The sequence below is a fragment of the Calypte anna genome, unplaced genomic scaffold (assembly GCF_003957555.1).
Source record: "Calypte anna isolate BGI_N300 unplaced genomic scaffold, bCalAnn1_v1.p scaffold_158_arrow_ctg1, whole genome shotgun sequence".
Lineage (NCBI taxonomy): Eukaryota > Metazoa > Chordata > Aves > Apodiformes > Trochilidae > Calypte > Calypte anna.
Window position 1 is genome coordinate 26,116 of NW_022045455.1, and position 15,561 is coordinate 41,676.

The window sequence follows — 15,561 nt, forward strand, 5'->3', positions numbered from 1 at the left end:
GGAATGTGAATTCTTGCCTCAGTGCAGACAGCCCAACTGAATAGAGCAACTGTTCTGAGCACTAAGGGGCTCAGGAAAACAAGCCCCACATTTCCAGCTTACAATCCACTTCCAGCACTCAATCCCCACAGGCAGCTGGGAATGAACTGGCTCTCTCCTCCAAGGCAAGAGGATTTCTGAGCACCCAGAGGGAAGCCCCCCTCCCAAAGAACCTTTTCAATACATACCCAAAGTGACACTCTTTGCTGTGATATCATTGCAGGAAGCATAGTACTGTGTTAGCCAGACGATGCCCACGATGGCATAGACAAACTCAATCACCAAGATAGCTGAAAGGAAAGAACACAAAGGGTAGCAGCACCATCTCTAAGGATTTAAGACTGCCTCTCCTCATCTTCTGGAGAGGAAACTGGCAGGCAGGGTGTTTGCAGGACAGTTGCACCCAGTAAGTGGCTGGAGGAGCAAGGGGACAGTCAAGAAAACGAAAGAAAAATGTAATGTGTCCTCAACATTAATTATTCCTAAAGGAAAGAGGGACCAGCCCTGCAAAGAGCTGTGGGGGTAGCTAAGGTGGGAATCAAAGAGTTTGCACCCAAGGCAGTGGAAAGCATCTCTTGGGTTACAAGAATCCATGGGTATTAACCACCTCAGACACACTTGGTCTGATTCAGCAGTGTGAAATAAACAGCAGTGTCTGCCCAGGATTAATCCTGAGCCTGGAAAGATCAGTTCAGAGACCTCCACAGCAAAGTTTTCAACAACACTGGGCAAGGAATCAGGGCAAGAGTGGCTCCTGAGCAGCTCAATTTATGTTCTGAAGTTGATGTTCTTATGACTTTTGCTTAACCTTGGCTTGTCTCCTCTCTGAGATTACCAGCAGCACAGATGAGCTCTTCCTGGGTTCATACTGAAACTCCTTCCTTAGAGATTTCACATGCAGCAAAACCCACATGGTTAAATGGGACAGTCACATGGACCTTGCCCACACACTGGTCACACTCCTATTTCTATCATCACAACTGATGAAGCCATTAAGAGGAAAAAGCCCCATGAAAAAAGCAAATGCAAAGACCCAAAGCAGTGTAAACACAGATCCTGACCATGTGCCTCAGTTGAAGGCAGACAAGTGGATGATTCTTGGGTAGGAAAATGGCTTTTTGCCTTCTCTCTACCTCCCTGGTCCCATTCAGTCTGGTTGTAACAGTGTGTTACTGTCTGGGCTCTGTGTGCTTCCCCAGGGAGACTGCAGAGTGTCTGGGAAACTGGAGAGAAAGATTTGTTTGCTATTCCTGTTAATGATTTGCACTTAGCACTCAAAGGCAGAAATGCCTCCCAGAGCTTCCAAGCAAGGTTACCCCTATTTTAGCAAATTCTGCATGAAAACAACCCAGGAAAAGCAGAGATGCAAAAACGTGAGATGCTTTGTTTGGAAGGAGCTTCATTCTGCATCTCCAAAAGATTTTTCTGTTCAAATCTTTATTTACTCTGCCCAGAAAAAAAATCTGATCCAAGTTTCTGTGCCTGGAAGACAATAGAACCCAGGAGGGAAGACAAGCTAAAAAGGAAGCACTGAATGAGGGAATAAGGAGCCATCTCTTTTCTGATCTTGGCATTGGTGGGTGAGTGAGACAGAAAATGGGTTTTGGAAGCCAAGTATGAACTGCAAGAGAGTGGATGGAACCAGTGAGCAGGTGGTAGCCCCATTTATCTCATGGTGTCTGGAGGTGGAGTATCAAAAGTGCAGGTGAGTCAAGAGGTCAAGTTTGTGTCTCAGGGTAGGTGGGTGTAGATTTCAGTGTTTGTATGACAGGCAAGAACATGCACATGCCTCAGGGTGACAACCACCATGGTTTACATGCTGGGAAAATGTGTGTGGATGTGGGAAAAGGTGAAGGAGAGGTGGTGGCTGGATCTCACTGTGGCAGCTTGGTGCTGGGAGACAGAAGGGGAGCATATTTTGGTTAGAGGAAAAGGCTGTGCATGGCAATGAGGATGACAAGTTAAAAGGTTTGCTGGGAAGATATTTGGGGCACTGCATGAGAGTCTTTACAGCAGTGCCAGGGTAGAGCCTATGTGATGCATTCAGATGCATATCACATAGAAGGGGCCATCTGGATGTCTTTCAGAAGCTGGGTGTTTTGTCAGGGTGTGGGGAGAGAAGACTTGTGCTTTAGCAGATGGCAGTGTGGAGGCTGAGTCACTGGGAGGCCTCAGGCCCCTGCCTCTTACCCAGTCTGACATAGAGCACATACTGCATGGAGTCCCTGGGCTCTGTGTAGAGGATGCTGCCTCTCATGCTGAGCCAGATGATGGCCACCTCTGCAATCATGCAGCTGAGCAGGATGCCCAGGTAGCCCCTGCCGTGGTCCACCAGGTTGAGGGAGCAGCTCTCGTTGGGGTTGTACACCAGCCCAAAGAGCACCACGGAGAGGATCACAAACCTGCCAGGCACAAACCACCTGGTTACCAGCAGTTAAGTCCAAGAAAGCTGCCATGCAACATCCCACACCTCACAAAGCTCCTCCACGCCCCTTAGCTACTGAGGATTAATTTCTTCTGGAAATCTCCACCCCACAAGCCACCCAGAGGCCCTGCTGCCCCATCAGAACAATTTGAGTCAAGTCATATTATCACATTGTTTTAGGCTGGGTGTCAGGAAATATTTCTTCACTGAGAGGGTTGTCAGGCATTGGAATGGCCCAGGACAGTGGTGGAGTCACCATCCCTGGTATCCCAGTATTTAAAAGGCATTTGGAGCTGGTCCTTAAGGACAGGGTTTAGTACTGACTGTGGTGTTAATCAAAGGTTGGACTGGATGAGCTTGGAGGGCTCTTCCAACCTAAACATTCTGTGGTTCTGTGATCCCATGGGATTTGCCACTCCAGTTGTTTTTTCCTGAGCTCCTGTACAGAAACACAGCCCCAGACTCCAACAGCTAGCACAGGAGGGTGCAGGGAGCTCTGATCAGCCTCCTTTGGGACTAGAACTTAAAGAGCTGAACTTATCCACAGAACCAGAAGCTGGAAATACCCCAAACACCCCACAGAAGCCTTCCAGCTAAGCAGAGGAAGAATTCCAGCTGCAAGAAACAAAGAGCAACAGAAAAGGGAGGATTCAAAGCCTCCTTCTGCCTGACTTACCAGGTGGTGTGCAGGAGGAAGAGGAAGACTGCAGGCAGAACCAGATCATCGCTGCCCACAGACCAGCGCCGGCGGAACACAACAATCCCTGGCATGGCTAGTGGGTCACTGGGGGTTCAGCAGGCACAATGCTCACCTCCTGGAGAAGAACAGGGTCAGAGATGCTCTTCAAATCTCTTCAAACTCCTCCAGAGAGCCCCCACGACAACCCCAGCAAGAGGGCTGCACCCCAGAGCTCTCCTAGATGAGCCCAGAGCTGCTTCCTCCCAGCACCCGGGGCCATGGGGTGGGTGCTGAAGGAAAGGATCATACAGCTGAAAAAGTGAGAAGGATCAGGTGTGAAACAGGTAGGGAACTCACTGGACATAATCACCACTCACCCAGCTCTACTTCACAAGATTATCTGCAATCCTGTTAGTGCTGTGTGTGGGTAAGCAGTCTGTGTGGGGTGCCTGGACAGGTTATACTGACCTCAGCTCTAAAGCAGACCCTGTTGCCAGCCTCTTCTCTTGTTGTCCCAACAGTTCCCTCCCTCCTTTGGCTCTGCAAACCAAAATACCCATTAGCAGTTGGTGGTAGCATTTGGGGAAACTATTGACTGGCTCCCAAGAGCAAGCACTTAGAGGCAAGGAGCAAGCTCCTAGGAGACCTCTCACTCCACCACCAGCTCCACAGGAGCACCCTGCCAGCTCCACATCTCCCGTGTGCTCCCACTGGCCCTGACAAGCACCAACAATTAAAAGGTTGAAGACTGGGGGGCTGGCTGTTCCTCCTCCCATTCTGTTTGTACTCCTCTATTTTTAAAGCTTCCCAAACCCTTTAAAAACAGAAACAGCAGTGGTGTAAAGTCACGAGACTCCTCAAGGCTATTCAGACACCTCCTCCCTGCACAGTTCTCCCACACCATTTCAGTTCTGCTGGGTATTCTCCAGCCTGCTCCAGTCCAGGTCCATGGCTCAGTCTTTTCCTGCAGCACACCCCATCTCCCTTCTGTATTTCTTGCCCAGTCACAACCAACAACCCTGATTTCTGGTCGCTTTTGTCACCCTTTGGTTTTGCAGAGGGTGTCTGTGCCATCTGCCCATCACAGCCACCAGACACCTCCTGTCCCCCTCTTCTGCACCCTAAACCTTGTCACACCTCTTACCTGGACCCTCCTGCAATGCCACAGACCAGGGGACAACCACACACTGCCCCAACTGAGGAGAAACTTGTACAACTTCCAACCTGATAACCCCACTGACCTCCCAACCTCCATGCTCATGGACTCCTGCCCCATCCAGGACCTGCAGCAATTGTGTTGCTCCAAAACTACCCAGCTCAGGTAGGAATTTCTTCGTGATCTGGCCATTTGCTAACAGCCTGACAGGCACACAGAGGCAAAAAAAAAAATAAAATCAAATCAAAGCAGCAACATTTGTTTAGTTGTGATGTAGTCAGGACTCCCAACAGCATTTCAGAGGGACTATCACCCACTGTACCTCGATGCACCAGGCAAAAAAAACCCCAAACTTATAGATGATGTCTCTAATTCAGTGCTCGGGGTGACAAAAAGGGGAGGAGGGATATAATCCTAGTGAAACTGCTTTAAAGTTCAAAGTTACAGAAGTGTTGGTTTTGTGAGAGCCCACAGGCTGTGTCAAACACAGAGCTGCCTCATCCTCCCAAACCTCTTCACCAGTCAGGTGTGGTTACCCCATCCTTACCTACTCTGCAGCCCATTCCCAAAGAGAGGATTCTCTTGCACTGGCTGCTGGCCTTGACCTTCCTACCTTTCAGTCACCAAGTATTAAAAAATCTACACAAATTTTTCAGGCTTTCTGGGAGATCCCAGAGTTCCCAGGCTGAGCCCCTTCCAGGATGTTACTCACTTGGGTGAAGGAAATGCTCTATTCCACCACCAAAGCACATGTGAAATCACACAACCATTTGGATTCCACTTCCTTAGCACATCACAATCAGAGCACTCACAACACTGCAGCTCTGCCTTCACACTCCTCACTCCTCTGGCCATCTGCAGACTCTCCTTCCAGCCTCTCCAGCCTCCAGCTTGCCCTTGTATCCTGAGGATTGCTAACTTTGCTCAGTCTACATGGACAAACTTTCCAGAACCTCATCCTTTATTCCTCTGGTCACCCCCCAACCAAGCTTCAGACCTCAGCTCCCATCACCCCCTCTCTGCTGACGGCTGCATCCCACCAACATGCTTTCCCAAAACTTCCAACCTCTCCAGACAGGAGCAGATGTGCTCTGCCTGCTTTCACCCACCTTTTCTTGAGAGTTGGAAGAGGCAAAATAAGCAGCAAGAGCAGCAAACATCTCCTGTGGATTTCTTATCCTCAGCAACAGGCAGGGATGGAGCGGAGCAGCCTGTCCCTCCCTGTCACCCAGGAGAACACTCACTGTGGGACTGTCACTCCTGGCTGTATGCTCACCAGGCACTTGGTTCCCAGCAGAAAGAGTCCCAATTAATTTTCAAGGACTGTCTATTTAAAAAAAAAATAAAAAAATCTAAACCACGAGGTCTGGGGCCTTGTCCCTAGTTTGGAAAGAAGAGAGGTGATAGAAGGCCTGAGACTCTAAAGCCCACCAAAAAACACACACCAAAAAGGTGAACCTTGCAGGGTGAGGACTCTTTGGCTCCATCCCAAGGTAGCAGATCCCAGGAGTTATATTTCCAGATGATGAAGATCTGATCTAGCAGAAGAATCAGGAGGAAAATGAAAGGTCAGGGTGCCAACAGCCCTGACACCACTGCCCCTAGTTCTGAGACAGCAGAACCCCTTGTGCTGCCCCTCAAAATCACTGCAAAGAGTGGAAAATTCCCAGGCTCTTGGGAAACCTGGAGCCTGCTACAAGAAGCCCCAAGCTCTCAGCACTGAAACCAGGGAACAGCACATGCAGGCACCAAGCTTTGTGTGCAAGGAGTCCAGAGTTCCTTGACCCTGAAGAGCAGAACAAGGTCTATGGGGGCAGCAATCTCGGATGGCGTGTGGTCCAGCTGCTGCACATTCTTCTCTCCTGTGATGGGTGTTTCAAGAGAAGCAGATATCCAGGGAGACAGATATCCAGGGAGACAGACTTCGGAAGGGAAGGAGGGAGCAGCAAACTCTTCTTGCAGCCACTGAAAAACCCCACTCAGCCAAGGGAAGGGCGGTGTGGTGGTGCCTGCCTGCTGACAGAGCCCAGCATCATCCTCAGAGCAGCTCCCTCCCTCCCAGCCAGCATTTATTCAGCCAAGCTGCTGAAAGCCAGCCAGCCAAGGGTCGTGACTCCCCCTTTTCCACCCAAAACCCCCCTTTTCCTCGGCACCCTCTGGAAGGAAGTGACATCATCCCTATTCTGAGGAGCTTGTCTGCCAATTGTGGGAAGGAAGACGGGGAGCGGGCGATGCTGTCAGGGATGCAGAGCCAGGAGAGGAGGAAACCCCTCCAGCAGTCCTGCAGCACCACAAACCTCCTCCCCTCTGCTTTCCTTGCTGCCAAGAAGCCGACAGGACCTGGAGGGCTGCAGGAATGATTCAAACTTGTCCTGGAGCTCCGTGAGAGGGGATTCCTTGGGCTGCAGCTGATGGCATCGGTGTGGGAGCGGGACTGGGAAGGGCTATGGGGGCTGCTGGGCTCTCCCTTTGGGGCCAAAGGGGAGGAGAATTGGATGGGACACAAAAGGGGCACAGAGAGGGGGCCACCCTGGTCATAGAAAGGAGAGACTGTTCCAGAGATGTCTGTCCCTGGGGCCTTTTCAGCCGTTAATTCCTTGTGACATGCTCGGGGGTATGACAGGATGTGGGGGAAGGGGAGAATTAGCTGTCTGTAGGGAAAGGCTTAGAGAAAAGAGCAAAGGAGAAAAATGCTACAGAGAGACAACATTCCAGCTAAACCTCAGAGATTTGGTCTAATCCAGCATCCCATCATGCCTGACATTAGCCTCAGAAGAAGGTACAGCAGTAAATACAAAGCTGGACACAGCCTCAGCTGAAGGAAAAGGGCTGCACAGAGATCTTGCACTGCAGGAGAGCACCCACACCATGCCAGCACCCCAAGAGACAATCAGCTGCTCCCCACCACCCAAACCCACCAGCAGGATTTGCTTTCAGCTCAGAGGCACCCAACACAGCCCATCAAATGAACCCCTTTGCAAACCCATCACCCCTACACCCACAGAGGACTCAGCATCCCCACCTCCGTGGCCCAAAAACCTCCTCCTGGTCACCACTCCACCTCCCCCAGTACAAACCATTATCTGCTCATTCCTCTCCAGTAGAAAATGGGAGACCAACACCACAACAAAGTCAGATCTGCCCCTGCCAAGGGTTTCTTCTCACTTTGGCCATGCCTGCCCAGAGGCATTAGAAGGAGAAAGCCCTCACAGACCAAACCACTCATCCCTTATTTCTCCTCTTGGCCTGAGATGGTGACCTGCTTGCAACCTGACAGAACCCATGTGCAATGCAATCCTACCTCGTCTGGGTTTCATATCCACCTCTTTCAGATGGTCTCCTCAGCTCTAGAGTCCAGGATTATTCACCCAAACTCTCTCAAAATAAGAACTGTTCAAATCCCAGTGACCTGATCTTCATCTTCACTACTCTGGGCTATGGAAAGCCCAAAAGAAAAGGGAATTTCAAAGTCTTAGCTCTGTAGATGGCTGCAGTCACTACAGGACCAAAGCCTTTTGCTGTTCTGCAGAAACCCAGTTCCATGGACTGTCATGTACTGATCCTCCCAGTGGCACCTTCCTGCAGACCTGGATGAAATGCCACCAGGGACTGTCCCAGCCCCAACCCACTGTCTCATTGAAAAGTCCTACCCCAGAACCACCACCTCTCAAGAGCTGCTTAGAAAAATCCACCTGGAAAACTGAAACAAAAGCAGCTTTGTGTCATGGCAGCTCCACCACCAGCAGCATCTCCTTGAGGGTTGTTTCCTGCTCCTCTTCTTGCCTTGTGCTACCCCAGTAGAGGTACCTTCCCTTCATCCCAACACCACATCCAGAGATGCTTGGCCTGAAGGTGCAGGCAGCAGCCTGGCTGGAGAGCCCCAGGAGAACAAGAGGCACCCAAGTGACACCCAAGTGACACCCAAATAGCCCAGGAGAGTGTCTGAAGACCACCAGATTAATTCCACCAGTTCAGTTTCCTGGGGCTGTCTTCTGCTTCCTACCACACAAATGGGAAGCACTGTACAACCTCCCTCCTCTCCTCCCATCAAGAGCACCCTGTTCTGTCCCTTACCTGCATTTCCTCTTTCTGAAATGATTTTATGAGAGCTGCTGAAGCTCTCTGTACTTTTTGCAGCTGCCAAAGTGGTTTTACACTGAAGGCAACAGAAAAAAGCAACACCCTTTTCAACCAACCACGTCTGTCAAACTTAGGTGACCCAAGGTGACATTCAGCATGCTTAACCATGCCATTTCCTGACCCTTCAACATCTGCAGGTTGATAAATCATGAAACTTCTCCCCCCAAAAAGCATTAACAGAAGTTTCCAGCCCCATCAAAGTTCTCCTACCTGAACCCCACATCCTTTTGCCCCTCACAAGCACATCCCACATGGGACATGGGTCCCATCAACACCAGCCCAACAGCAAACAGAAAGCTCCTGTTCCCATTAAGCAGAGCTTTCTAGAAACACTTACTGTACTTGTCAGAAATCATCAATTAGAACTTGGATCAAACTTCATCAGCCCTCACCCAGCTCTTTTCAAAGGGCCTTTAAATGGAGCTCTTTCTGGTTTTGAGCTTGGTTCCTCACAATCCAGGAATTGTTCTTCTCATGCAGGGAGAAGGGGGATGTGGCTCCATCCATCCAAAATGCCCTGGAGCTGGCTAGGAGGCATTTGTTTGTGTCTGCACACAAAAAAAAACCCATTTCCCTTCCAGCACCTCTTGCAGGACCCAGAGAAAGGCCAGAGGAAGGGTTGTTGCTCTCCATCTCCCTTGTACAAGAAATCTGTGATAGGACAGGTGGAAAAAAACCCCTTTGCAAAGTGCCCTTCCAGGGTGGGAATATCACAAAGCATCGTGAGAGAACTCAAAATAATGTGAAACTGAGGTTCAGAGTACAAGGTAGGGAGAAAACCCACTGCACCAAAGGAAGGGGAGCCCTCCTGTCACCTCTGGAAGGGCACAAGCTCTGGAAGGTACCTGCTGGGAGCAAAGCCTGCAGGAATTGCAGGGAAAGATCTTTCCCTGGGGGGGAGATGGTAGAGCAGCTGCCAGAAGGTTGTGAGGATAATTCCAGCATGACTGAATATGATTAAGGGAAGAGAATTAAGAGAATATTGTGTGTATTCATGCAACATCTCAGAGTCATGTTACAACCAAACCACAGACTGCTCAGCCAGGGCAGAGAATGCTGGCAAAAAAAAAATAATCATTAGGGGAGGTCTTCAATCCTGGAATATCAATTTCATACCTACTTTTAAAGATTCTCCTTTATTGTCTTCCATTTTCCAAGGAGAAAGGCAATAAAATGAGTCCGTGCCAGAGCCATGGGACTCAACCATCAGGTTTGAGACAGGAAAGGTTCAAAAAGCCTCTTGTGGCTTGGCCCATTTCAGCTGCAGCTCCCCCTGGACATGGCCCCTGCACCACAATCAGCTCACTACAATGTCAGCAGCACAGAACTCAGATGATTGGTTGGGTTAGACCTGGAATTGCAACACTGCCCACTGACACCAATACCCAAAATACACCTTGGAGTAGGAACTGACCTTCAAAACCCAGGGAACAACAACTTCTGAGTGTCCCACCACTTCAAATCCTAAATGCTGGTGTAAATACACCCTTGGAATGGTGACCATCACAGGAACATACTGGTCCTGCCCAGCTGGCCCAACACTGACCCATCTCCATCAGCTTTTTCCTCCTGAATATTCCTCCCAAGGCCCCTTTGTCACCATAAACACAACAAGATGTTTTCTAAGCCCATGTGCTCTTTGCTTAAATCCATCCCCTCTGTCCTTCACTCCCAGTGCCTCTTGCCTTGGGTAGAAATACCTCTCACAAGTGTCCCACACTGATTTCAAACACAGCATTTCTTACCCATTACCTCCTTGAACCCTTCTTGAACCCTTGAATTTCAAAAGCTGCCTCTTATCTCATGAGGAAAAAAAAAACCAACTCTTAAAATGCAGAAGATTTAGAATCTCATTTGCTGCTCACTCCAAAGTGTTTTTTTTTCCCCAGAGAGCAATGCCCTGGCACAACACAGGGTCCAATGTTCCTCAGCAGTGGGATTGATAATCCCAGGCATTAACTCAGATCTGAAAAATCACAAGTATTTTTTTTTTAATAAAGAGATGCTGCCATTAATATATTTAAGTTAGATTTGGGGCTCTGCACACAGAGGGTTCACATTTCAAAGGATGTTTCTGCAACTGCAAGGATTAGTGCTTTTCCCCAAGAACAACTTGAGAGAAAATGAGCATTTAAGGAAAAATAACAAGTTGGCAGCATCCCTTTGCCTCCCTTTGATGGACTCACATGGCAGGGAGGTTGAAACTAGATGATCTTTAAGGTCCTTTCCAACCCAAACCATTCTGGTTCTGTAGAATTCCCAGGAATGAAGGTATTCATGCAAAGCTTGAGAATAAATGTATTTTCTGAATATTTTTCATTACAGAGGCACCAGGCACAGCCAGCAGATGTTTTGCATGTACCTGTCCACAGGGGTGATGTTTTCAGAGGGAAAAAACCAAAAAAAAACCAACTTAAAAAGGGAGTATTGCTTCTCTCTCATGAGCAGAGTTCCCATTTCCAGTAAGTGGACTCCACGGGTTGATTTGCCAAGGGTGCTGCCTGCCTTTAGCTGCAGTAAGAGGTGGATGTAAAGAGGAGAAAAAAAATCTGAAGTCTCCCTTTTTCCAGCTGGGAAACCTCACAGGTTTTGTTCCAAAGGGGAAAAAGGAAAAGTTTGTAGGGCCAAGCACAGTCCTCCTCTTAAAAACACTTTGATTTTAGTACCTAAGGACCCTGATCACTGAGAGACACTTCAATTGCCCAAATTAAAGGAAGAATAATGTTCTGAGTGAGAGGAAAAGAGCCTCACAGCTCCAAGATTACTGGTACTTTTCTCCTTGACCTCAGGGGCAGCACAATTTAACTCCAAGCTTCAGACTTGTCAGACTACAGAAAATTAAATCTTTGTGAGGGAGTGGTCAAAAAAACCCAAGAGAAGTTGACAGAGCAGCAGCTTACCTTAAAATGAGCCACTTTCCTGAAAACTGGGAGTGGAGAAGCACAATCCAAGTCTGCTGACACTGATTTAGTTAAAAACCACCACCCAAGCCTTGTATCAGTGCCTACATATCTGCAGCCACCTACATTTCATGCTAGCAAAGCCCACAAGCTGAGCCTCCTGACAATTCCAAGCTAGAGCAAAAATAATGCCCAAGTTGCTAGGGGGAAAAAAAAAACAAAAAAAAAGAAGAAATAAAAAAAAGTGAAACTAATTTTGTATTTCAAACAGAACTTACTGTTCAACAAAGCAATGAATCTGTTGAAGAGTCAGCAGCGAGCAGAAAAGCTTGGCAAGAACAGGGCAGGGAAAGGAGATGGAAAGGTAATGTTTGGAGGAGTTGAGCTAAGTTTTTAGGCATATCAAGTACCTCACTTTCAAAGATTTTGAGCAGCTGGGCACCCCCAAATCTGCCTGACATCAGGCAATGCAAACAACCCTGGTCCAGCCACACTCAGAGATGTGGTACAACAGTTCAGTCTCCCTGGACACAATTATTTGGGGTCAGAGTTGTTTGGTTTTGTTGTTAAACCCCATGGCTGGATTCAAAGTTTGTTAATTCATGGTTGTAGGCCACAGAGTCATTAAAAAGTCAATGGGAAAAATAGGAAGGGCTGGATTAAGTCAGGCAGGGCTGAATGAAGTGGGAAAAGGTACTTACAAAAGGAGGGTTTCAGATGGAGCTGACTGGTGCCAGTCTGACAGCCTCATTTCTTTAGGCAAGCTATTGTTCACCACAGTCAAAGCTGGCAAGGTTTAGTCCACCCTGGAATGCTTGTCACAGCCACCTTAAAAAAAATAAAAAGAAGAGATAAATAAAAGCACATCAGGAGGAACATGTTTTAAGGTGAAAAACAAAAAATTGATCTATATTCCTGCTCCAGTGAATCTTGAAGCCACCTGCCTTGAGGAAGAGAGGACAACCACACCAAAGTGTAATCCCTTGTTTACACTGGTGGGCAAAGAGTTTTCCCAATAACTTGACTCATTGCTTCAGGAATTCCCTAGAGGATGAGTCACATCCAGGGAAAGCCACCAGTCATTCCACGGGAGCTCCAGGGACCCACGGCTGCCAACAGGAGAAGAGTGAAACAAGTGGGAGAAGAGGAGATCAGTGCCAAGCTGGAGAAAACTCTCTGGTCAGCAGCTCTCCTTGGCATTCCTGCCTTGCTCCCTTCCCCAAAAAACCTGCTGGCATGCAGGGGAACATCTCCTCGAGCAGCAGAGACACAGCCCCAGGCTCTGGAGAGAAGGGAATTGCTGTGGGTTCTTCCACCTGCAGCTGCCAGGACAGGAGGAGGAGGAGATGCTGGCTCTGTGGCATCCAAAATCTGCTTGATGGAGGGAGGGAAGGTGTTCCTGGAAGGGAAAGATGCTAAGGAATGAGAAGCTGCCTCTTCCAAGGGGGATTGAGCAGGAATAAGAGGGGGCCATGCAGAATTTCAGTGTCTCACATCACGTTACAACCCCCCTGTCCACACTTCTGCTTCATTCCCGTGTCCACACGTCTTCTGCTTCACCCCCCACTCTACCTTACCCTGGGATTTCTCCCCAAGTGGTGAGGCAGGTATGGGCCCAGTTACAAGTCCAAAATGCTGAGAATCTCTGCTATGTGCCAAGCTCTTCTGCAGACACAAACCCAGTGCCCCTTTTTCTCAGCACAGTTTGTAATCATTAGACAAGGATGCTAACTGGGTGGAAGTGCCAGGCTCAGCTGAGGAATTTCAGCAGAAATTGGCTTCAAACATTAAAACCTCACTTGGATCCAACCTATTCTCATGTTCCTGGTGCTGCCTCTTTGTTTTTTCTTTTACCCTGGGCTGAGAAGCCCATTTCTAACCAAACACCTACACTGCTTCTCTGGTTTCTGACCTTGCCACCTGCACTAAAACTGCATCTGCTGAGCCTGACAGAGACCTGGTGCCTCCACTTGGGCTGACATTGCCACTTTTGGTTTATATCCCTTACTTTGGGTGAGGATCTGCCTGGATCTTACATTCCTACAAGTCAGAAATGATTCCTACAGTCTGAAAAGCTTGGCCCCTGGAGGTCACACAGCCCAAGAGCCACCATGTCCTTAAAGGGACCTGAATCCAGGGGGGATCTGAATTCCAGAGCACTCTCTAACTTATCATGCCTCAAAAAAAATGAAGTCCTCACTGTTTTCCATCTCATTTCACCACAAAGGATCCAACTTCTCCTAACTCACAACCAATTACACTTCCCTAAAGTGTTCTTTTCCCCCACAAACAACCCCCAAATGCCACCAGCCTATTTCACAACTCTTTTTTAACAGGTGACTCCAAAGCCAGGAAACCCTTAGAAGCCAACCACGATTCCAAAGAGGGAACATTCCCCAGTGCTGGGATTTCCCTGGAAACACTGCCTGTATTTCAACACAAATGCATGGCTCTGCTTTCTCCTCTTACTCCCCAAACCTCCCCAGGTTCCCACCTTCCAAGAGCTTCTCCCTCCAGAGAGCTCTTGCACCTCATCAACCAGAACTGGTTTTATTTCTTGTCAACAGCTCTGGATTTCTCCCATCCTTCACTGAAAATTCATCAGGATACACTGCAAGCAGAACCATTTCATCCTACAAGCACATTTAACCAGACAGAACCTCCAGCAATATTTATGGCATCCTATTTAGAAACCTAACTCTATTTCACCATCATCCCCTCTCTCTCCAGCCAGGCCTTCACAGAAAGAACCTCAAAAAAAAAACCAAACAAAACAAACCCAAAACCAAACCCAGAATCTTTTTTTCCCTTTTTTTGGGGGGAATAATAACCTCCTAACATCCAGAAAGCTGCTGCTTTGCAGAGGAAGGCTTCCCTTGGGAAGAATCCAGGAATCCAGGCCGTGTGCCCATCCCACAGAACGCATCCTCTGTCACTTAAATGCTCACCCTGGGGCATTAATAAACCAAAGAGCAAACCCCAAAAGACCCCAAAAAGTCAGGAGCTTTGGCTCTTGAAGGATCTGGGTATTTAGTGTCACCCACCCAATGGCAGCACAGCACTTCTGCCTTTAAAGTCCACCCCTAAGAGCAGAAACACCTATTTGCCAAAATCCTAGAGCAGAAAATGGGGAATTTCTGCTTTTAGGAATATCCTTGACTTGGATGATATCACATATGGACACTGGAAGAGGCCTTGCAGCATGGGACAACAGAAAATTGCCATTGCCTGTGACAGCAACACAGCTCCTGACCCTCTGCTCCTCAAAATCCAGCACCCAAGAAGCTTTTCAGATGCAGAAGCAAAACAGGTTGTCAGGGTAAGTGAGAGTCAGACAGCTTTGGATTGACTAAGGTGCTTTTCTCATCCTGAGTAGTCCAGATCAGAAAAAAAAATATACATATATATATATATTATTATTTTTTCTGCTTCTCAAAGCAAAGATTGAAAGCCTAACTCTGCATTTTCAGCTGCTGGCTTCTGCTGCTCCAACTTCAGAAGAAATGTGGTTCTGCCCCTCCCATTCCGTGGCTTCCACCTCACTGCATGAGAACAGCCCTTGAAATAAAACAAATGATCAGGCTAAGCATTCCCAGAAGAGAATAGGGAAAAAAAATAAAAAAAACCTCCTTACTCCTGCCTGGAGAACACAACCTTCTAAAGAAAGCTCCCAGCTTTGCCCCAGCTGATGTTCAAGCTTGCTAATTACAGTGAAAAATCAGAAGCAAGGAGGAGCAGGAGGGAGGGAGAGGCAGACTCCAGCTCTCAGGCTCAGACAAATGACAGCCTGAGCAAACTTTTCCTGCCTCAGTGGTTGCTGCCAGAAATAACCCCTCCAGGGCTCAGGGCTGCAGGGACCCAGCTCCCTGTCACCTCCTGGACACGCTGGGAAGAGTCCCCAGTGCCACCCAGCCCCTTCAGCAGCACCCACCATCTGGCTGGGAGCATCCTCATGGGCTTCTCCCCCAGGCAGTTCCTCTCACCCCAGCCCTGCTGGGAACCTTTCCTGTGCTTACCCAGAGCTTTCTGAAAGCCTCCCTTGTCTCCTAACCCAATCCTTCTGTTTTTGTGCATCTTCTCTCTCCTCCAGCAACCCACTCCCCCCATTATTCTGTCATTCTCTAGCTCCTTTTCTCTTCCAGTCTCCACATTTCTGGTGTGGCTTCCCTTGATGCCACTGCTTTGCAGCCCTCCATCTCTTTCTCTATATTGATCTGGGTTT

General features: G+C 48.5%; 1 protein-coding gene across 7 annotated transcripts in view; it reads right to left on the bottom strand.

Annotated features, from left to right (window-relative positions):
• The window catches only part of DAGLA (diacylglycerol lipase alpha), a 61,489-nt gene that overhangs the window by 25,673 nt on the left and 20,255 nt on the right, over positions 1-15,561 (bottom strand). For 2 of the 7 annotated variants that reach the window (XM_030468555.1, XM_030468559.1), the window contains exons 2-8: positions 12,041-12,167; positions 5,745-5,837; positions 5,409-5,626; positions 3,612-3,683; positions 3,141-3,279; positions 2,230-2,441; positions 228-329 (exon numbers count right to left, since the gene is read on the bottom strand). In XM_030468555.1, coding sequence (XP_030324415.1) covers positions 228-329; positions 2,230-2,441; positions 3,141-3,235 — 409 coding nt within the window. In that variant the 5' untranslated portion in view covers positions 3,236-3,279; positions 3,612-3,683; positions 5,409-5,626; positions 5,745-5,837; positions 12,041-12,167. The remainder of the gene's footprint in view (positions 1-227; positions 330-2,229; positions 2,442-3,140; positions 3,280-3,611; positions 3,684-5,408; positions 5,627-5,744; positions 5,838-12,040; positions 12,168-15,561) is intronic. The other 5 variants (XM_030468556.1, XM_030468557.1, XM_030468554.1 and 2 more) reach the window with 5 other exon arrangements.